The sequence below is a fragment of the Oreochromis niloticus genome, linkage group LG1, assembly GCF_001858045.2.
Source record: "Oreochromis niloticus isolate F11D_XX linkage group LG1, O_niloticus_UMD_NMBU, whole genome shotgun sequence".
Lineage (NCBI taxonomy): Eukaryota > Metazoa > Chordata > Actinopteri > Cichliformes > Cichlidae > Oreochromis > Oreochromis niloticus.
The window spans coordinates 26,191,618-26,215,823 of NC_031965.2; the positions used below are offsets into that span (position 1 = coordinate 26,191,618).

At 39.5% G+C, this 24,206-nt stretch overlaps 1 protein-coding gene across 2 annotated transcripts in view; it reads right to left on the bottom strand.

The window, feature by feature from the left end:
• The window catches only part of LOC100702483 (frizzled-3), a 32,077-nt gene extending 7,908 nt beyond the window's left edge, over positions 1-24,169 (bottom strand). Inside the window, exons 1-7 of one of the 2 annotated variants that reach the window (XM_019359676.2) lie at positions 23,918-24,169; positions 22,146-22,966; positions 2,269-2,465; positions 1,597-1,899; positions 1,300-1,462; positions 624-923; positions 101-352 (exon numbers count right to left, since the gene is read on the bottom strand). In XM_019359676.2, the coding sequence (XP_019215221.1) occupies positions 101-352; positions 624-923; positions 1,300-1,462; positions 1,597-1,899; positions 2,269-2,465; positions 22,146-22,622 (1,692 nt within the window). In that variant the 5' untranslated portion in view covers positions 22,623-22,966; positions 23,918-24,169. The remainder of the gene's footprint in view (positions 1-100; positions 353-623; positions 924-1,299; positions 1,463-1,596; positions 1,900-2,268; positions 2,466-22,145; positions 22,967-23,917) is intronic. The other variant, XM_019359672.2, reaches the window with a different exon arrangement.
• Positions 24,170-24,206: the final 37 nt, after the last annotated feature.

Here is a 24,206-nt window from a genome sequence, read left to right on the forward strand (position 1 = left end):
ACTTCATTATTACATCATCTAGTAAGAAACGAAACATAGTTTGTCTAGTGAGGTTAACACCATCACATTCTCGTGCACTTTCTTATTTTCATCCTTTTACCTTGTATGGGCACGGGATGTGATAACGCCTGCAGTTGTTCTCCATCCATGTTTTCTCCCAGATCTTCCGGTATGTGTGCTCGTATATGTAGCAGCCAATCACAGTGAACAAGGGAGCCAGGTACAGCACAGAGAACACTCCCATCCGGATCATGAACTTGACTAGTTTGGTCTGGTTCTCCTTCTCCAGAGGAATTTCCATGCGCACCCTGTTCAGAGCGACAATGCCCACTAAAAGCAGGGAGACGCCAACCTGACAGAAGACAGACGAGAAGTTAAGGCTCAGTGATAGCGGTAGAAGCATTACAAAAAAAAAAAAATTTACTCTTTTAAAGGTTGGATGACTGACAGACAGGTCTAAAAGACATTTAACCACCCACCCATCATTACTAACCAATCCATCTCTCCCAATGTCCACACTTGTATTATTTCATGCAGCCATTAATCGGTTCACACCACATCCATCCTACTCACCACTTCTTTCATCCACCCACTCACTCATTTATCTCCTGAACTGTACTCACCGCCACATTGACACAGAGCGGTGCCAGAACAAACCACCTCAGGGCGTCTATGTCATACAGCCCTATGAAACACACTCCACTGATCCCATCTCCCTCGATTTTATTCAGGGCCAACAGGGTGACGGTCAGGGCCCCTGGGAGGCCCCAGGCAATCGCATGGAAGAGGAGGGCTTTCTTCTCAATGGCCTCGCTGCCCCATTTAGGCACGGCGGCCAAGAACCAAGTGATTGTCAGTATGACCCACCACACACTGCCGGCCATAGTGAAGAAGTACAAAACCATGAAGAACAGGGTGCATGCCTGAGAGAGAAACACAGGAGGAAAAACCTCTGATCAATTAATCATTTGGGAAAGGTCAGCAAAACTGTAAATCTGCAACTATATGGTAGTAAAAAGTAAATTCATGACACGTGTGCACTCTAAGTCAGGAAATAGATGATTGCACTGTGTAATAAAGATAAAGTAATGAAGTTAATAAGACAAGCATTTTTAAAGTGTAGCATAGTTATTTTTATTAATTGCTAAATAAACATCTGTCAACCTCATTATTCAACCACAAAAGAAATAATTTAAAATCTAGTTTAGAAGTTTTTAGCCCAGTAAATCATCACTGATGTGCCGACAATTTTAAATCGGGCAGTTTTTTCCACCCAGATTCCATAAAAATGAGCAAAACCTTGTTGTGGGAGCCCTGTGTTATGGTGGATGCTCTGAACTGGGAAGGGCTGACAGGGTTGCACGCGACCCTGCCTTCCAGCAGGAAACCCAGGAAAAACACCAGCGACACCATGACGTAACACACAGCGTAGAAGATTATTGGCCGCTCAGGGTACCGGAACCTATCGAGGAAGATAAAAGAAAATGACTTCGTGTCTTTCTCCACTGCAACGATACTAATACTTTCAAAGAAATGCTTATTTTAAAAGAGACTGGAGATATTATTTATTATTTCACTACATTAAACTTTTCAAACCTTGTAACATCAATCAGGAATGTCAGGAAGGTGAAGAGCGTTGCAGACAGACAAACAATGGAAACGACTCCAATGAAGTATCGGATGAAGGTGAGCTCCTGCTGGTTGAAGAACATTGAGGGGCATGGGGCAGAACAGTCCTTCCTGCCCATAAAAGTGTAACCCAGGTCTGGGTCGACCTTGAGCTCTCTGGGGCACCAGAAACCATAATCTCTTTGGACGGTCATTGATGATTGGTCAGTGGGTTCAGAGCCTGTTAGCAGGTCCTCTGCACGAGGATAGGGCTCATCACAATCTGGGAACCTGCCCCCCCAAAAAAGTTAAAAAAAAATTATATAAAGACAGCAGCCTCCACAATGACCTTACGGCTACATTAACACAGCAGTTTCAGGAAAAATATTATAATCTACATCAAGGTAAGAAATCACTACATAGAGTTATCTAGGTTATGACATTGCTCTAAACCTGTACACTGTAGCCTATGCTGTAGATTTAATGCAGGACTATAAATCAAGCAAAAGTTTCAGTCAGATGTACCTCATCTCAGCAACTCTAAAATGACAATAAAGCTAAATTTAAAAAAAACTTTACAAAGGTGCGACAAGGAAGGAGACTAATGAAAGATTTGAGACTTTAAATATTAAGTTGATTTAAAATATAGCAGATTCATACCTGCTGCACTCCATATCATCTGGCCAGGCTACGCCAAAAATTTCCATGAGTTTGTGGCACTCATCCTTGGCCCGCTGGCAAAGGGATCGGCATGGCATGGAAACGTGGCCGTACACAGTGCAGACTGGAGCGTACAGTGCACACAGGAACATCCTCAGATCAGCACTGCACACCAGGTTTACCATTGGATGAAAAGGCTTTGGAGGAGAAAAAGAACAAAAAATGCATAAATAAAATGTTGACACCAGTATTTTCATCTATGCAAAGCTCTATGACATAAAAACACTGACTGTGCAAAGTAAATGATAAGTGATATCCTAATCTCAGAGCGATACCTCTACACACTGACATTTGGTGCTGCTGGTATTCAACACTAAAGTCAGTGTTAATCAGCAAGAAAAGCTTGGTATTAAACATGACATGTATGTGGCTGATCCTAACACACATGCAGTGTCTTATAAATATATATTTACACACAGGCTCAGGACGTTAAATGCTATCAGCAGCACACACGAGAAGGCTCATATTTAGCCAGAAATAGACATCAAAGGGGATGGAGGGAAAGCGAGAAGGATAGCAAATAATCTTTCAGTTGCAACTTACACTACTACTCAGTATTTCATCAGCAGTTAGAGGCTTATGAAATATGTACAGCTGCAATCATATTACCACAGATCTCTTTGAAGTTGGGGACAGCAAAGGCAGACTACTGAAGGCTGGAGCTACAGCCATTTGTCAGTAAAATGAGCAAACAAACAGCAGGGCTTTTCACACATGGGAGATTATATACCCTGTTCCCTGTAGGGACAGACTTAACGGTTTAAGGATGACTTTTGACCTTCATGGTGCTGGTTAGAAGATCTCAAAACAAATTACCAGGAAAATTTAACTCATACATACTTATTACTTGCATATTAAAACAATCACATTATAACTTGCTCACATAATACTATTTTACAGATGCACTCATACGTTTTAATAACATTGCGTGCACTGTGAGCAGCGTGTCTATGTGAAGTGACCTGCATTCAGTTCATATCATTTGAAAGCACTAAAACGGAGCTTTCGGTGGATCTTTTACTAGAGAGGAAAGAAATCAGAGCAGAACCAGGGCAGTAATGAGTAAAGACTACAGCTGTGAAACAATACACTTGCTTGACTGCACATAACACTGCATTGTGCATATGCGTAAAGGAAAAAATGTGTTTGTGCGACACAAAACAGTAAACTTGCATTGATTGCTTATCATAAAAACTACAGTGCATCCTCATATAGAGAGCATTTGTGAAAATATCCATGCACCAGTGAATGCGTGTGTGTGTTTTATGCTCATTTCTGTGTGAGGTCAGGCCTTGCGAGTATGTTTTGATCGTTCTCAATTGCCGTGTTCCAGATCTGCACACTGGAGATGTTCCACCAGTAAATGGATGCAGTGGTGCATGAGATGAGTGTGACACAGTTTTGCGTATTGCACAGAGACACATGTGAATGTGTGCACACGCCACCACTCAACTTCATGAATTTTGCAACCCATGCTTTTCTTTTTCTTTTTAAAAATTTATTTTATGAGCAGCTTGCGTTGTGGCCAATGGTATGAAAACTGATCTAGAAAAATGATCCTTTTATGTTGCTGTAATAATATTTAAGAAATTCTCTGTTTTCTAAGATGCTTCAGGAGCCACACAGGAGCACAAACTTCTCTTTGAATAACACGCAAACCTCATTACATGATGGGGAGGTCCAGAGTGAAGGCTCAGCTAAATATCTAACCAATCAAATATATCCAAATTTGTGCGCTGCGCTGGAGATTTACCAATCAGTGCAAATCTAGGAACTGGATTTCAGTTATGTTGTTTATTACTTCTGCTAAGGAGATTTTGTGATGTTACCAGGATTAATCAATAAATTAAAGACTGATTTGTATAAAGATTGCATCTACCAAAATACACATCGGACTGAAGGCAGAACTATTAGGAGATGTTCTTATTCTAACATGAAAAACTAGTTTGTATTATAAACTCAAACTCAAAAAAGTATTTATCACACTTTTAAGTTCTCCACACTGGAATAAAAGGTTCAGGTGCAAATAATTAGAACCTGGCAGAAGATTTAGGATGTGTATTTCAAATGATTTGAAATACAGTAATTCAGTTGACGGTATGGAAAGTCATCTATCTCAGACAATTCAGCCCAAAGGCTTGATCACAGGATCAGCCTGCATCTTTTGAAACTGCTGAAGTCAAAGTGCATGCACATTCAGCCAGAGGGAGACTGCACTAATTTCACCTGCCTGGGAGGGGTACCAGGGAAATGCCTCAACTGTGTGATATTACACAGAGCACGAGCATCATTCAACAGTTTTGTGTTTACAGCAATCAAACAGATTAATCTACAATTTAAAAAAAATAATCGTGGCACACACTTGCATCCCCTACCCTGAGATGTCATAAAAGGACACACACACACACACACACACACACACACACACACACACACACATACACCTATTTGTATTTGCAGTGGTAACTTTGCCTGCAATATTTCTAGGCCTTAAAATGAGGATATGAAGTGTAATGACTGTGTGAGAACGTTCAATTTCTTTTTTGTACTATGTTTAAAAAACAAAACAAAACAAAACAAAGAAACAAAAAACACCCCAAAACCACAGTACATATGTTCAGGTGGTGCCAGCTGAAACTGGAGAGTTCCAAGTGTCTGACATGAGTCATGTTCACTGCAAGGACTTTACTCAGAAATAAGATGTTATGTGAGATACTGATATAATGGATTGACACTCTTCTAAAATTCTTTAACGCCATCTAATGCTATCTCTGATGTTAACTGATGATAATGACAGTGTTATCAGGTATCCTTATTAATGTAGCAAAACATGTATTCATGCTTAACATAGAAGACAGACAAATGAGACAAGCTGCAACTGTCAGCAGCTTAAAACCTGTCCCTCTCTTTTGCAGTCTGAGATGTAGAGACTGCAAAATACCGACCGGAATTTAGTTTAGGATTTGATTTGGCTCATATGGTACTGCGGCTCACTGCCACAAATATCACTGCTAATTTGAATGTTTATGTTGAAATGTTTATGATAAGTGTTCTGTGATGTGATTCCAAGTATGTTGTAAATTCCTCAAATTAATTTTTACATTTACTTGAATGTATCACTTCACCGTTTCCGTACTGGTGCAGTCTTTCAGTAAAGTGCAGTCTAATTCTTTCCAAGCCATTTTAGAAAAACAAAATCTGAAAGTGTTCTGGTCCTCAGTTTCAACAGCTATGTTTATCTGATGTACTCCCACCTCACTCAACGAGCCTAAGGCCACACTTAGACGACGAGTATCTGCTTTCTGCATGAGTGTGTGTCTGCCTGCATGGACGACTGGAGGCTTTCTTCTCTTCATACTAACTCTACAACAAATGTGTGTGCAACTCCTTTTCTACATGTCCCCATTCTGCCCATTTTGCCAGTGCGTGCAGGTTTACATGTGCACTTGTGTGTATGTGTCAGTGTTCTTGTATTTAGCCTATGTCCCACTTATTGCGTTTCCAGTGTGTGTGCTTATGCTAGGCTTGCGTGCCTGAAAAAGTCAGCTTGTGTGTGTGTGCACAACTATTTTGGCAGTCAGGGCAATTGCCCCCACATCTCCTACCACAAAGAGAATATTGATATTAAGTGGTCTAACTGTGCCACCCAGCAAGAGAGAAGGGGGATGGCAATCAGCCTTCCATGGCGGGCAACTTGAGTGAATTGCTTGGCATTTTGTGTGTCAGTTGTAATGGAGGAACAGGGAAAGGAAAGCAGAATAGCCCACAAATCTGCCTTGGGGGAGAGGACAGCCTATTAAGACATGGAAAGATGTGGAAGAATGAGTTGGGTGGGGAGAAGAGGATACAACCACTGCAGTGGATCTGCTTCCTGCATTGTTTTATTTCTTTTAGTCTATAGTGGACAGATGATGAAGAAAGAATAAAGTCACACTATAAAGAAAACGGGTACCTACCTTTAAAAAAACATGAAAAACAAACTAAATGTACAGTGCACCTCCATTAAAATCTGCAGTATACCAGCACATAGTCTTATCCATTACATTTCCCAGTTAGCCAAGTTATTGAGATATCACAAATAAACTAACAGTTGCAGTCCAATACTTCAGAAAACCAGATTATTTAAACTACTACCATGTTTCTGCCCAAGTAAATTTGCTGGGAAATATGCAATTTAATGCATACAAACATACCATCCACGAGTGAGCAAGCACACTGTGCAACAGACTGCTGTCTGCAGCTGCTGGGAAAATGCTGCAGCCATTTAAAAATCTAAAGAGGTCTTCAGACAACAATTCTGACGGCTTAAGAACCAAATGGGACAGACAAAAAAAAAAAAAAAAAAAATCTAAAGAGTTTGTGGTGTCCTGCTTTTAATCTATTTTTTATATCTTTTATATCTTTACTTTCATTTTGCTTTTATATCCTTAAATGGCAGCTATGTGTCAATCCTTAGTAGCACACCTACTGGAAAACAAATTTGTGAAAACTCTGGCAATACCACCATTTCTGAATGGATTCTAAAATGCACTCCGACCTTAGATAACTGAGCCACAATTACAGAAAACATAATGTGACAAACTCATTTAACAGCCACTCACACAGGGACAAAGACACACACAGTGCAAGATACAAAAACAAAATGTTCCCTGTAGCTGCTTCACAGACAACAAGCAAGAGGAATTCTGAATCATTCCTCCCCCACAAACTGTTTTAGTTCATCGTGTCTCAATTAAGCTGCACTATTTAGGTCATCCAGCAGCATCGTAATTGGTTTTAGGTCATTGCTTTAGCTTGGCTACTCCAAAATATTAATTATCTTTCTTAATCATTGTGTCGATTTAGTTGTGTACTTTGAGTAATTGTTATTTTTTTGGGCTTCACACAATCTCTCCTAAGCTTCGGTCATACACTGGTGCCCTGACTCTCCCCTGTAAAACGTCTGGATACAATTTTAAATTGCTGTTCCGTTAGACTCTGACCTTGACACTCCTTTCATAATGCTTCACTGTCAGCAGGAGATGTTGTTCATGGTGTGCATTGGATTTTTTCCTCCAAGCACAGCACTGTGCATTTCAGTTCTACTTCTTTGGTTTGCTTTGTGGGATAGCAGTGATTTCCTTTATGCTGTCTTTCCATTAAAATCAATCCTATTATTCAGTGTCTTTTCTTATCGACAACAGGAACAAAGGTTTTGGTAGATGTCACTGCAGGTGTTTTTCTGCCACCCTAGGGTAACCTCATTTGGAAGCAACAGTCCTGCAGTTCTGCTATTTGCAGTTTGTCCTTTGGTAGGGTTATTAACATCCAGGTCTTTAAAAATATTTTTCTGATATTTACTTTTTTTTAAAGCAATGCTGCTTCTTTAAACGCTGTGATCAAGACACCCTTTTTATGAAAAGAGCAGATACATTTAAGTAAGTATTGACTTTCTTTCCAGCCTTCAATGTGAGGGGAAAAAAACAAAAACAAAAAAACCCCAGGAAGTTCATGTTTATGTACTTGATTTTCAATTAACTTTGAAATTGTTTTATTACTTTAGTTAATCAGACTGTGTCTTCTATATTTGTGACACACATGAAGATCAGATTACACTTGAACACTTGTGAATTATAATTGGAGATGTGCAAAAACTTTTTATGCTCAGTCATTAAAGGTAAAAAAAAAAAAACCTGACACAGTAGTCACTAGATAAATTTAAAATATTGTAATGAATAATCAAGGCTAAAGTAGGTTATAAAAAATGACTGTGTCCAGTCAAGAACATAGTTGCACAAAACGTATAGCTTAAAAAAAGTCTACAGTTATCAAATGGTCACCAAACATACTTCCAAAACCCCATCCATCATGCAATACTTCAATTTGACATCTCCCCCACACAGCTTTAAAAATGGTATGAATGCTGGTTTGACCTCAGTCACCGAGTATCTGTATTTGTGAGAAACATTTTAACATTCACAAATTTGGCTTTCATCATAGCCCTTAGTGCAGCATGAGTGCCGCTGAACCAATGGCTGTGCATGGGAAACTTATGCTTTCTGAATTTGTGGCACCCCCACTGGTATAGTTTAAAGTCCCTTAAATCAAATATAACAATATTTTTAATTTAAACTGTACAATATAGTCTTAATAGTAAAAACAACATGCAGAATTTAGCCATCCATCAAACACAGACAATGGTGGGGAAAATCAATTTAAAAAAAAAAAAAAAAATCACATGTTGACTGTATGTGTGTGAGCAAGTGTTCGGGACAGGCAACTTTGAGTATTCACAAAGAAAAGAATGAGAACCAGAGTGGGTTTTTCAGCAAAATAAGAAAAAAGGCCCCTGACTGGTCCACCTCTTTTTCAATAGAGGGATTAAGTTTCTTTCTCTTTACTCCCTCTCTCAAAAGAAAGCCGGGGGAGGGAGAGGGAAAGAAATGGAAGGAGACTAAAAAAGCTTCAGAAAGAAAAAAAGAAAGAAAGAAAAACAGAGAAAGAAAGAGGCATGTGATAAACATTCACCTAATGCAGGCAATACTTTTGGTAAACAGGAGATAGACAGCAAAAACTAATTTAAAGATGGAAGTGAATGAAAAAAAAAGACCAAAGTGCAAAATCAAAAAGTAGGAAAAATATAGGATTGAAGGGAAACTAGAATCTTTATAGCTGATCAAAGCACTTCCTTCCTCACGCTCACCAACCAATCATGCCCCTTGGGAAGGAAAAGGGGCTTACCTGGTGAATGCACGGCAAGAAAACTCAATAAAATGGTGACAATGTGCTATATATACATTATTGAAACTTCTGCCTTAGGCTACTGAAATATGAAGCTCATGGTCCACGGTCAACAATTTAGAGCGATTACTTTTATATATTGCCGGTTTTCTTATTTATTTTCCTTATGACACACAAACATGTCTTTTGTGAATGATACACAATCAGATGGTGAGCTGCTTTGTGCCCTTACATTTTTCAAATATCTTAACATCGTGGTAGAGCAATGTCAATAAAGCTGGCCTTACCACAACTCATTACAAACGAGTTAACACCCTTGCCGTCCAATATTCCCAACTGGCCATACAATGAATTAAATTTGTTTTCGTTGCCCAACTCCCTTTTTTTCCTTACTTTTCCTCTCCCCCTCCAAAGCAGCCAAGAACAGTTAACTGGAAACAGGATTCATATCCAAATATGAACATTTGGTTTTTGGATCTCTAATATCTTTGAGTAGTCAGTTTAGCCAGTCTTTGTGTGTGTGCGTATGTGGATTTTGTAGAAAATCCAGTTAGCCAACTTTGCAGAAACTCAGACACTTCGTCAACTGTTGAGGGAGGGGTAGAGGGAAAAGAAAAGAAAAAAAAACTGGAGTGGAATGGGAAAAAGAGCGGCGGTTTCTCGGTGGATTAGGGAGTCAAATGGATTGGAAAGAGTGTTTAGAGTGTGAGAAGCCCAGACGAACACACGCACACTTCCTGAAACTGTCACCAGCTTTGTGTTGTGGTCAAATCAAGGTGACAGGCTGGTGAGCAAAAGCCTCCAATGAAATGGCTTCTGAACTGGCAAGTAATGCTTTTTTCAAACCCCTCCCCCAAATACCCCATACTTTTAAATCAACGTGTCTAATTTAACATTCTGACGTGCGTGACTAACAAATGCACAATAATTAATTTAGTTCTTAGCTTACACAAATAGTTTTGTTTTTTTTCCCGCCCTCGCCACAGAATAGTGATATTGGGATACATAATGCTCAATAACAAGCTTTTAGATATTAATCGTAATGCCAAAAAATTGGTTACACGGCTGTTAAACCCAGAAATATCTAATATTAATGCATTTACATTTAGTAATAAATTCTCTAAGAAACTTGTAGATTATATGTTTTACTAATGTGTCATCTTTATACGCACTTTCTCTATAAAGCCACCTCTATCTGCCTGTAAATTAACGGTACTAAAATGCTGATCTTTTGATGCTCTGCTAGATGCTTCTTTCGGTTCTTTCACCTCTGATGCACGAGAGGGAATTTAGAGAAGACAAATCAAGCTTTTGCCTACTAAACCTTAGCAAAGCCCATCTGGACACATCACCATCACACGCTCTGCATTTCTTTTCCTTCCTCTCTTCCAATCTCTGTCTCACACACAACTCACTCTCAAATGAGCCGGGCAGGCCCTGCAGCACAAATGCTGTCAGACCACATCGGCTCTACTTCCATTAGCCATCTTAAACATAACATCCTTGCAACATCCCCACTCCACTAAGCTATGAGAACTAAATCGTGCATTTCTCTCCTGCTTACTGCGGAAACTAAAAAGCTCCTGTTTGCGTCAGCCTCTCTTCCTGCCACTTGATCCCTCCACACACTCAAGACTGTTAACAGCATCCTCCTCTAATGCTTCCATACATTAAAGCCAATCACACTGTCTCTAGTGCTCTATTGTGTAAGAGAAGTGCATTATTGCAGTTCACAGTCACGCAGACTACATACTCCCTCTCCTTGGATCAGCTCACCTCCTGTTTTCTATTTCTGTTTTCTTACTGATGCCTAGTTTTTCTCCACTTTTACCAGATAGAATTAATCCCACAGTTATTTGATAAAAATGTACACGTGATTAATGCGTTCATAAAGAAATCCACACACACAGTCTCTCTGTGGCTATGTCCCTGCTCCCTCTCTTCTCTCACATGCTTGTGAGAGACGCAGGCGTTGGCCATGAATAGATGAACTGCACACTGTGATGCTCTCCTCCCTAATCTCTGAAAAGACAGTTAAAGAAGGGGCAGCGTTCTCTCACACCCTTTCCTCTTTTCATTCAGTTGTTCGTTTATCCATGTCTATCCGTCGTTCGCTCAGGAGGACCAGACAAAGCCGCAAATGGCATTCCCCTTCACGTTCACTTCCCCTCCTCCTCTCCTCCTATCTTCTTTCTCCTGTACTCATCTCTTATTTTTCTTGCCTCCCATTTACTCCCTGCAATTATGCTGACACGCACTTGTCCACCTCTACCTCTCCTTTTCCTTTTTTACTCTTCCAACATCAGCATTCATTGACTCCCCCACCCGCCTTCATTTTATGTTCAACAAAAACTATTTAACCAAAATATAAAAACATCCAATATCTCCTTTGTGTGAATAATCCAGTGGTGCACATTCCTTGATTTCTTTTCAGTCAACCTGCTAACATTTTATTGCAATGTGCCAGTCAAGGTGCTAAATTATTTATGCCTTGCACAAGATATGTCGGCGCAATCAATGAACATGGATTTAAGCATTTTCTATCCACTTAAAACCTCAACAATCTTGAAATTTTCTATTCATATATATATATTATATATATACAGAAACACATGGCTGTTTCTGTATATTTATATTAACAGGAACAGCCATGATTTGCTCTGTTTCTTTATCCACAGCTTTTCCTACTGTAATTTTGTAACAAATTCCAATCTCACCACAAATTAGATGAGACAAAACACAACACTGTCTCTTTCTGAACATGGTGAACAAAATTCTTGCAAGAAAAACTGAGAAGAAGAAAAAGGAGTAGACACATGTTTCATATAATCAGCTGTTGGGAAGGGTTACTGGTATTACCTATGCTAAGAAGAGAACAGTTAAAGTATCTATGACACAGTCTGAAATTACTTGAAATTACATCTTTCTTCACTGATGTCTAGCAAAGGCAGACATGGCTGACTGGACAAAGAGAAAATTATGGGTTGTCTTTGCCTTATGCTTTATATTACCAGCAACTGCTGTTTCATTAGTGTGGGTGGAGAGACGCAGCTACACCATGTTTCTCAATGATTTCACTGCTCTGACTGTAAACATCACAGATTTTTAAGACTCGTCCAATCTTCAAAGACAAATAGCACTCCAGGGCAATTTGTATTGTTCAACCAAATGACTTAGCTACAAGTATGAATCTCCAATTTCCTCCCTTTTCCCTGTTATTTGCAGTCCTTCCCCTCCTCAGTTTATTTTAGAGCATGCACTCATCTAATTTCCCTCTCCTCCCTTCCTCTGCCTGCCTGTCTCCCTCCATTCCTGCCTTTCCTTCTCTGCCTATTTAACTACCATGGCAACAGGTGATGTAGAGACTCTCACAGGACCATGCCTCATTGCAGATAATGCAAACACACATTCACCCACACTCACATTGTGGCAGGACTCTTTCGATCGACGAACCATCCAAAAAGTATAGCAACGCTCGCACGAGGAGCGACACGGAGAAAGTGCGAAAGTGAGAACAAAAGAAACTGAGAAGCGTAGGAGAGAGGGTCAAATGAAATGATAGAGATGTAGGTGGGGAGCCAAGAGTGTGACAATGGAGCTGAAGCAGATCACCCACACATGTCCTAACACCATCTAAGCCGCCTGTGCATCCATCTGCTACAACTTGCATGTTTTATTAGAATATGAGAAAAAACTAAATTTCTAGCACCTGGATAATCTTTGATATTTTGCAGAATATATACAGTTGAAAAATATATTTATATACGTGTATATTCGTGTATATCTTTAAAACAATACATTTTGAAGTTCATGTTTAGTGTAATAAATTATTTTCATTATGAGGCATCTGTATGAGCATTCCTCAGGGTGCAATTAAATCACATAACTACATAAAAACCTCTGTTAATATCCTGTTTCATGAACGGCCTGTGTTTATTTTAAACTACCACGCCAGAGGAAAAACCGTTGTTTCTTTGTTCACTGCCTTCATTTGTTCTGTTTACTAGTTGTATTGTTCTCAGTGCATTTTTTATCACTTAAAAAAATTACATGAGAAAACAACAGCAGAAAAAACAATAACGATCACAGCACAGGTATATTGATTAGAAATGATACAGCAATGTAAAAGAGGCGGACCTCTAAAAGATTCTGGAAAAAATGAGAAGAAGGAGTGCAAGATGGTTGAAAATACAGTAAAGAGAAGTGCACCATGTGAAGCAGTGCAAGTTATTGCTTGTTAACATTAGTATGTGATCTCAGAACATGCTTTTTAAAAAATGATTTTATACCGTTCAGTTTTTAAAAAGTGCGCATTAAAAAAAAAAGGCTACATTTTTTGTAGGGTGGTAGTTGTATAGGCAGCAATACACACAAGCGTACTTTTTATGACAAAAAAATGGTAGAATGTCTGAAAAGCAGTTCAGTTGTTCTTTATAGTTACAAAACTATTCAATAATCCTGTATACATTTTATGTATAAGAGAGCTATTTTTGGAGGATTGAGAGCTGAATGTGGCTCACATAAGTGCACAATTAGTAGCGCTAGAGCTTTTAATGCTGACCTGCAGTGAGCTGAAAACACTAGAGCTGCCTCGTGTTGAGTGGCTTTGCGTGAGAAGGGGATCAATGCTGGTGTGTTTGTGTATGTGTGTATGTTAGTGTGAAGCTGGGTTAAATATCTCTCGCTAGTTGCACACACACATTTCCACACACAGTTCTGTAGCTGGGTCATGCGTTCAGATTAAGTCCATAAGACATGGATAACCTATATTAATGTGTTTCCAAGGGAAACATGTCAACTGAACTGACAGACCTCAGTACAGAACCCACACACAGAAATAGGAAGATGCGCACTGAGGCATACATGCAGTGCAGGTGATGGATTAACAAACCATGCAAGTATCCCAAAGCTGATATTACATAATCATCTGGAAGGTCTGGAAGAAACAACAGATGGTTGTCATAAACATGGAAAGAAAGGGAGAGAAAGATGGATTTAAGGGGGAAAAAAAAGGATTTTATATGTTTTAGCTTATTAGACCTGGAGATTACACTATTGCCTTTTTTATTTTAATTAAAAGGACAAAATCATTTTAATAAAAATGTAAAACCTTATGTTAAAGGTGATAGAAGTCCTTTAAAAAGAGAATGATAGTTGTCAGGCAATACGGTTTTCTTTTTTTCCCCTTCCCTGATACTTTAATACGTTTTCAGCTTCATTTTAAAGCAGCATTATTGTTGTAACGCACTGACAATGGTATTAGGTTAGGCAATTCAAACCATTATGGTTCTTATTTTCATTGCAAAAATCTGTTTTATTATATTTACAGCAGGGTACAGAGCAGCGTTTGAGAAATGGGAAAATCTCTCCAACCTCTCCTTAAATCTTTCTTTACAAAGCTTTGTGAGGCATTGTGAGGGTGGATAAGCATAGTGGAAGCTATGTAGATGGGAACATTGTGCCAAAAAACAGGGCCAGGCAGTGCCTTTGTTCTGCGTATAAATAAATGATTGCTTCATTTGGGCTGGCGGCTTCAATAGACTGTCAGAACAAGCAACATAATCAAGTGTTCAATTGAAACAAACAGGAACTTTTAAACCGAATGAGGACCTGTCTGTCTCTTGGGGAGTGAATAGGGTAATAAGCCTCTTCAGATGCTCTGAACATGCACACACTACCACACACAGCATAGCACAAACTCAACCAACCCATCACACGCTCACAAACGCACTTCTATAACAACTAATTCCCTCTTTCGTATTCACATATGCACAAAGTTTTAAAAAAAACAAAAAACAGCTCGCACTTAAGCACAACAAGCCTCCAACTCACTAGATTTGGCATGCACACACACACACTTTCTGTTGCGGGGACCTGGTAGCCCCAGTGTGGTCGTTCTTAAACAGAGCAGTCTTATTTTGAACGACAGGACCCCATGGTGAGAGAAACACAAACAGCGGAGACAGTAGAGTCTAAAGTCTTTACACAACCCGTCACTCTGTCAGAATTTCCCTCCATTTAGTTTCTGACATTCTCTTTCTGCTCTACTGCCCCACATATTTTCTTCTTTTAACCCTTTATCCCTTTCTTCTACCTCCAGTTCTTTTGGTGACCTCAACGGATTAAACTACCTCTGCAGCACGCATGCGCCCGAATGTTTTCTCTTTTTAACCACATCTGAGTTTAGGGCATTATGATAAAGGTGTAAAATGGGAATTTAACCCCACATGGATGCATGTATATAAGCATTAGATCATTTCAAACTGGCTGCCCTCCTGAACTAGGTTATAAAACAAAGGTGTTGTTGTGGTATAGGAAAAGCTCTTAAGCATCTTTTCCTAATAATTAAGTATGCAAAGACCTGCTTGTCACTTCATCATATTCACACTATTGTTGCCTTTGAGCTTACAACTGACCTCATGACTTGAGTATATGTTTTACAGGTTACACAGAATATATTAACAACCCAAACTCTAGTCTAATAGTAGTTCTTAACATTGTTGGACATTTTTTAAATACCTGTCTAAATAAGCTGGATTCAGCAGTGGATTAAAAGGAATTCAGTGCTCAGCAAAGACTTCTCTGCCTAAAAGTGATTTCTCCAAAATGCATGATTTTGTGGTGTAAACCTACTAAATGACCAATATAATTTTGCTTTAGAAGCACTATGCTATACTGTAGAGTAAAACAAGGCCTTCTTTAAATCTCTCTTAAAATTAAATATATCGAATGATATTGCATGAGCTTTACTAACTTAAAAGTGATTCTACACAACAGGAACAAAAAAGAAAATTAGATGATGTAAGTCGGAGGATAAGAAATAATTTATCCCAAAATCTTGAAATTACTTTAACGTCAATAACTAATAACTCAATAAAGCTCAATAAAACAAATGCAATATCACAGAATAAAACTGGGCAGACAGGGGTCAGTTATAATAAATCAAATAGCAATCAATATATATTTTATTGATCTAGCAACAAATTACAATAGCAGTCGCCTCAAGGTGCTTTATTTTGAAAAGGTAAAGACCCTACAATAATAGGATATAATTAAAAGTTAAATAGGTATAGTAGGTATGAGGTGATAAAGATTTTCTATTGTTGTGGCGCTGAAACTGATGTTAGATTAAGTGTTCAGTGTGCAGAAGGTCTACATTATCCATTAATTATCCATAGCCATTCACCACAGCCACGGCCATTTGATGACCTCTGTGTCAGACAGTGTGTTGATTCATGCAGCATCAGCAATGACAAGTTCCCTCAGTGAGTTAACATGGATGTTTTCCAACAGCTAGTAATTCAATACTCAGACCTCAGAAACGCTAATTCTTAGTAACATCTCTGTGATTACACTGAATTTCAGTGGCAACTAGTGCAATCACTCCACATTTATTTTTACCATTCAGAATAATGTTCTATGTCACCCTAAAAATCCTGAAGGCAACTACGGTCACACTCTGGTCTGGCAATTTGTGAGTGTGGCAACATGAAGCACATTCAGCTGCACGCACTCTGCTCCTTCTCCTCACCGTGCAATTACTGACCACGTTATGAAATAACAAAAATGCCCGACTGAGTGTTTTGACATTTCTTGTTTTAACTTTAACCTAATTTAGTAAAAAAGAATCATTTTGATATTGAAAACTGCTGATAGAAGTGAATGACCTCTAACCTAAATTCCATCAAAATTAAATGCAAAACTAATAACTTGAAGGGTAACTCTCTGATCAAGCATCAGAGAGACATCTGAGCTCTGACGGCCTCAGGCACAGCAATTCTATTATGAGGCATAGTTATTTATTTATATATATATATATATATAACAAAGGATCTGTTTCATGGCCAGCTCAGTTTTCTTTAGCTGCAACCAAACATCCTCTCTGTCATGCCACCTTTCTTTACATCCACAGCAGATATACTATATACAAATCAACATAAAGTCTGTAGAGATAATATAGTTTTAACCCACTTTGCAGTGTCATAGTTTCCATGTCTGAAAGTAAGGAGGATGTGCTTGGGTAAACAAGAAGACATCCATGGGCCGTCCAATCTCTTATGACCACACAGACTTGTCAACGCAGAAAATCCACTACAATGCCCCAACAATTCATGCCTCCTCCAAGTGTGCATAAAAAAAGTTATGAAAACAACTATTCATCTGTGGTGTCCACAGCTGTCCCCCCATATGTCCTAGCCTTGACCGCTTCAGTAAGGGGATCTGGTGGGTCACTTGTCCCCTCAATGTGAAGGTTCGCTGGAAAGCAAAATGTTTTTCTAACTGATCACTTTCATTTAATAATGAAACATTTCTACAGTGGTGGAAGTGGTCTCTTGCAGGTTATCAATGCCCCCAACATAGAGACAGGGTGTCAAAAAAGCCTTAATATGTAAAGCCAGAATTTGAACTGCCCTTTATAGTCACTACAGCTCAACCCAGTTAAAAACCTAAGGAAGGTCGGGTAGTGACTTCATCACTGGTGCAATGAAGCAGCTCGGGCAGCAAATGGTAACCCAACACTTTACTAAGATCGCAGATGTTGTTTTTTCCTGTAATTTACAACCTGTCTGTAATTTTAGGGAGACTTTTTCAGGAAATAAATCTCCACTTTTAAGGAAAACCTCAGATTAAGTTAGAGCCATGTTATCAGTTTCCATCTCTTAGTGATGATACTCAATCCCTGTGATGTCATATGTCTGAACTGTGTCTAACATGCACAGACCTCAAGTACCACGTCCTCTGGGAGCCCTATCATGCTGCGGCAGATGGACAGTATAGATTGGATTCCTAAGTGACAATGCAGACACAAAAGCATGGAAACATGTGAGCGCATGCAACAACACTCCCAAAGAAATATTTTCATTTGTTACCCAAGCACCCTTTTCCCATTTTAAAATTCATCTCCTTACTCTTAAAAAAACCCTCCTTATATTTCTGACTTTCCCACCAAGTTTGATCATGTTTAATTGACTATTGTGGCAGATGGGATGGCCAACGGTCTGTGGGACTCGATGTCATCATTGTGGAACTGAGCGAGAGACTAGCAGTTAGTTAGCACTAGTGAGAGATGACAGCTGGCACTGTTAACCTCCCCTCTTTCACTCTTTCTGCCTCTCTCTCTCACACACACTCACGCTCAAACAGGAAATGCTGGAGTTGAATCAGCCCTTAGCCAGGCTCAGCAATTATACACATGAAAATACTGATCACTACTTAGAACTTGTCAATGAAGCGCTAAATAAATGTGTCCTGGATTTATCATGAACACACTCTGGGACGATCCTTTTATGGCTTTGCTTTTAACTTAAAAAGGAAGGAAAAGGTTATATTTTCAGCGTCAATCAAGTCTCCGGACTCTCCGAATGTACAACAGAGGACCATTTCAAATACAAAAATGTCTCTAAAATCCAGTTCTGTGACTCAGAGAAGCTTGACTGACAACAAACAGGATCGTAACATGACAGCTCACTGCTTGTCTGCTTTGCAAGAAAGCCAAGACACGAAAGCTTTGCCACTGAGGCAGAGAAAACATTCATCATGTGATTTGACCCGAAAAAATGACTACAACAGCTGCTTAGAATGGCTCCAGTTTCATTAAGGCATCTGAAGTGCTTCACGCAGCTTTGGCAGCAGTTGTTTATTTTACATTTTGTTACAAGAAAAAAAAAATCCCAAATGGACACACACCTGATGATGCTTCTTAATGAATCACTTCTACTTGTCCAGTTATTAAATAATTTCTGAACTCTTACAAAAGCCTGAAACCAGAACTAGTTCTGGTTGTCTAATCTTTGTTCAAATGTACTGACGCTATGCAGGAAGGAAAATGCCAAATTAGGCAGATACTTGCGCCTTAAAACCTCTTCAAGTGCCAAAAAAGACCCCCAGTTTTCGCTTTAGGCTTCTGCAGTTTGTTTGCCAGAAAGATTACACGAAAGCTACAAAGTTACATTTCACAAAACTACTTGGAGAGGTGAAGCATAGGCAAAAGAAAGAGGAAACCCAATAAATTTGGTGTAAAGCTGGAAAACGGTAAACTGGCCCAGGGATTCTCTCTTTAAGCATCCTTTTAGTATAAATATAATTATGTAGACAAAGAACATTCACGTGTTTACCCAACTGTGCTGCTGCTGGTGAACAGCTGCTTGAGAGCAGAAAGTTCAACTAATAATGCTATAACACAAATGGCAAGGTAATTTAATCATCCCAGTAAGGATTTTCTCAGAAAAGAGAAAAGCTGTAGTGGCTGTAAGGTATGTGGGCACTCAAGAATCTGCAGAAATTGTGTTTATTACTTCAAATTTTAAGAATTTCATAGAGTCTGTAAAATGACTTAATGTGCCAACATGCTCCAGTTTCCAAATAAGGATGCTTGGGATAACAACACTGGAACAATAGGAACATTTGAGGGGTGGAAACGCTACACAAAATTCACCATCAAGTTCTGGTACTCTACCAGTTTTATATATCACGATACTAGACTAACCAAAGTACACAATCAAAAATTGTAATCACTACCAAATAAAGTACGAATGCAATTTCAAGATGGCTCACAAACTGAGCACTAACACACATGCCCATAAACACCAGCACATGCATATATATCCCTGTGAGCACACATGTTTGTATTATGCAGCCAGTGTCCAACGAGATATTATTAAATTACCTCCAGGGATCCCACCAGGACTACCATGCCTGGTCACAGCAGACCAGAGAAGGGAAGCTAACAGGGCTCATGTTGCTACTCAACCATCTTCAGAAAGCTGTCTCTTCCATGACTGCAGGGAGACCGAGGGTGTCAGTTACTTGGCTCCTTCATCTGGGTCAAATCAAGTTCAACAACAGACGCTTCTCACAATCTTTAACACAGCATGTTTTGACATGATGCTTGGGAGTTGACTTGATATAAACAGTTGCATGCTCCTTAATGTGCTGAATGAATCCTATGACTGTAGGAGTATTAGAATCCATTCAAAACACATTTCTGTCAATCCAGAATAAAGCTGTTTTTCCTAATCCCCTTATTTTTTTTTTTGAGAAATAACAAGCGTATGACAGCAGCGAGTCTGACAGTCTCCTGCACAACATATCCTGACATAAAATACACTAGAAATCCCTTTCTTTGATCTAATATTAAGAGGGCAAAACAGAGAATTTGGGCTTGAGCTTTTGCCTGACATTCATCTTGTTTTGACATGGGAAAATATTAACTAAACATGAACTAAAAATAAAACTCCCCAAAGATTAAACATGCAAAAAGCACAGCCAGCATAGGCCTTCTTCAAATTCATCTGCTTTTCAACAGGGGTAATTTAATACGCCAACTATGAACAGCTGGAGGCAGATTTAATTCAACTGATTGTATGCATTACTGTTCCATGTTTTTAAACCATAGACCACCAGTTGCAAGGCAGCCAAAACATGGGTAAAAGTATGCCAAACAGCATGTGTAATGGGATTTCATTCTACAGCCTTGGAAATTTGTGAAGACACAAACAGACCAAGCAAAGGTCTGCAGAGTATAATGACTCAGCCTGAATTTTCCCCTAAAAGAGACTCAAACATGGCTATAAAGATTTTATCTTTTTGTTTGCAGTAAATTATCCTTTTCATCGTTCCTCTTTTTCATAGGGAATTACTAAACAGCACTTAAGTAATTTAATATACCCAAACAAGTCCACATCCCAAGTACAGTGGTATATATGTTGCCTGTGGTACTAAGAAATACTTGCTACAAGCAAGTAATTGTGTAGTCACCGAGCAACACCTTTCTTGCTCTTCGGGAGTAACAAAAGAGTAGGAAAGGGAGGTAACACGATACAGATGGATAGTGAGAGTCTACTATTGCTCTCAGACGGTGTGTAACACAGCACTCTTTGCCACTCTATTGCTTAAAACCGATGCCCTTAAAAAAAGAAGTATTTCTTTGAAAACAAATTCCATAACCACCATATTGAAATATATTTTATTGCTGCTGTATGATGTAAGGAAAACTTTGCAATGGTGACATGATTCTCATTATATATAGTCTGCATATTAGCTGACCGGTTTGTATGTCTAACTAATCCCAAACATTGAAAAGCCTATAACAGCTGAATTTAAAAAAAAAAAAATTATAAAATGTGAATGCATGGAGCATGTGAATGAAAATTACTCTTATTCACTGCATTTATTGAGAACATTTATACTGACGGGACAATGAAAATAAGATTTATTGGTTAGTAGTACAGCGGATCAGATAGCACCTTTTGCCTCTCAGCTACTACTCACAGAGTGCCTGTGTGACAATGCAATATGCATTCATCATCTGTCTCTACGTGGAACGGCTATACATACAGCAAAAAGCTGGAGCTGTAACAGGAGGTAGAACGACAACGAACCTTTGTCAGCATGGCTCCTTCTGCTCTGTGATTTTATGTATCCACCTACACCCTACAGATTTTGAGTTTTGGGAAATGCTGTTTTCAGTACTGTCCAGAGTACGTGTGTGTTACTGTAGCTGGATGATAAAGGAAACTGGTAAATTACACAACTGTTTTTGGTTCACAATTTGGGTAGAGCTGTGTTTGCAAATAATGCACAATTTCCCTTTATACTTTGATTAAGGAAATAAAAATCACTAAATTGCCTGGGAACACCTCGGGGTTCCCCAAGAGGAGCTGGAAACATTGATTGTGACAGGAACATCTGCACAGATCATTTAGCCTGCAGCCATCTGACTCCAGATAAACAGTGCAACATGGAAGATAGATGGATGAATAAATAAATTGCCCAAGATGTTTTATTTCACTGACCACAGAAAAATACCTTTCCTTGACAATGATGCTCTTTATACCGTGTGTGAAATCCTTTTGTCCTGAGCCTGACATCACACCACAATGTGAAACTACCAGCTGTTGCTTTGTAGCCATTGAGCATTTTACACCTTGTCAGCAAGACCTGTGCCACATGTTAAGATAATCTATACTAAGCACCCCCCCCACCCCCTCAAAAATAAAAAAGACATGTAATCCCAAATCTATAATTTACTGCATCAGCTAATCAATTTCCCTGTGTATTGTGACACAAATGAAGGACACACACATATATAAGCATACCTCCATTGCTAGTGCAGCAGTCTGCTGGTCATAGTGATTCAGAAGATTGGGCATAAATGTTGTGTTGTAAGGCAGATCCTGGCACATTCTCAGTCTGATGGGCTCACAGGTAAACTCACTGTGGCTCTCGATGGACTCCACATGAATGCTATAGGCAGGTGTAACCAGGGAGAAGACCAGCAGGAAGACAGGCATGAAGAAATAATGGATCGGAAACCTTAGTCTGCAATCAGTCGTTACAGTTTTTGGAAAAGTGTCTCTTACATATCCTCTTCCAAGAGGTGTTTGCATCTTAAATTTAGACATTTCTCCACCTCTCAGAGCAATGATATTATAATGCAGTAAACCATTATATAGGCAACCTGTGAAGGAATTAGGTCCATTTTTAGTCCCAGTGGTGGTGCTAAAGCAATAGATCCACATTAAAGAATGAGAAATCCACAAAAATGGGTACGCTCCTGTACACCCTGACTGCATATGCAGTGGGGAATGGTGCTGCTCTTTCTCCCAGTCTTCACATTCGCTGGCAACTGTTGTATGTGCTCTTCTGGGTCTGAACAGTCACTTAAAAATCATCATATGATTTCCCTCCACCTCCTGATGGTTCCATTGTCAAAAACAAATCCCCCTCTTTTATACTTCTGTCTTTCTCCCTTGAAAATGTTCAGCTTCTTAATTCATTTCCAAACGCATTTCAAAGAACATACCAATCCTTTCTATGACAAATAACATGGAAATTGTTTTGTTGATTCATTTGCCAGACGAAATTTTGTCATTTCAAAAATAAATTGCCACACTGGATTAGATCCATCAAGCAGGTCCTGCAGAATAAAAACACAAAGAAAGGTTTAATTTTAAAAAATATATATCTGGCATTGTCCCTCACCAGCCACACCCTACTCTATACAAGCATCGAGATTTAAATATCTCATAAAATCCACTAATATGTGCAGGATAGTTGTGTTTTCCTGACAGAATGAGTGATAGCATAATTTAGAGATAGTGTCTTGGCTTGTCTCTGTGTTTTTAGTGCTTTTCGTCTATTGGTGTTTTGTCAGTGTGTGTGTACGCTGCAGACAACTGAAAACACGTTCAAAGCAAACCTCGGCAGTTACTCTCGTTCAAAGCCGCTAATGAGAACGTTACACCTGCACAAGATCTGACACTCCCCCCCCCCCCCACTGCCGTGTTTGTGAGAGGTTGGCCGGGCAACAGTAACGCACACCTGCGATGTTTCACACGCGCACACAGTAAACTTCAGACACGCATCATTCAAATAAAGCAGACCCGGCATCGCGCTTTTTAATTCGCACGTGCGTGAATTGCTCCCAGTCGGTCTTTAGGCACGAGCTAACTTGCTTCAACGCTCATAGCTAGCTAGCGTTATCGCTATTAAATTGGTAACTACTTCCAGCGAACACCTGTGTAACCGTGGGGCACTGCCCTTAACGTTAGCTTCCTTCTCCTCCACGCCGGGTGGAAAAGCTGGCTGTTTTTAAAGGGGGCACAAATCTTTAAAGGTTGGCTTCAGTGCGGCATCTTCTCCGCGTTGAGGCAAAGCGCTCTCACGGTGGTGACACGCCAGGATCACAGCCTATCAATCCGTTTGTCACCGCAGTGTCTTCAGCCCAGCAGCAGCAGCAGGGCGCTTCTAGAGCACGGTTCCTCTAATTAAAGCATTTTCCTTAAAGTCTGCCTCCCTTGCTCGTGAACACTGAATTATGAGTCGGCAGCACAGTTACGGTCTAACATCACAGTAATAAATGATTTACCTTGTGTGTAAAACACCGAGCGGTCTTCTGCTCCACCGGCTCCGATCACTGCAGCAGCTCGTTTGTTTCCCTGTTTGCAGCTGGTTTGCTGCGCGCAGTCGACATGACGGGACCGCGGATTCGACGTGACCGCGCAAAGACTCGACTAAATTGGCCCCACAGGAGTCTCTGCGTGTGGGCTTTGTGCAGATGTAGAACTAAATGGTACAAAACACCTCATGAAGACAGTATGCTAAGTTTTGAAACAAAAGGAACAAAATGCATTGACATTTTTAAAAATATGAATTGT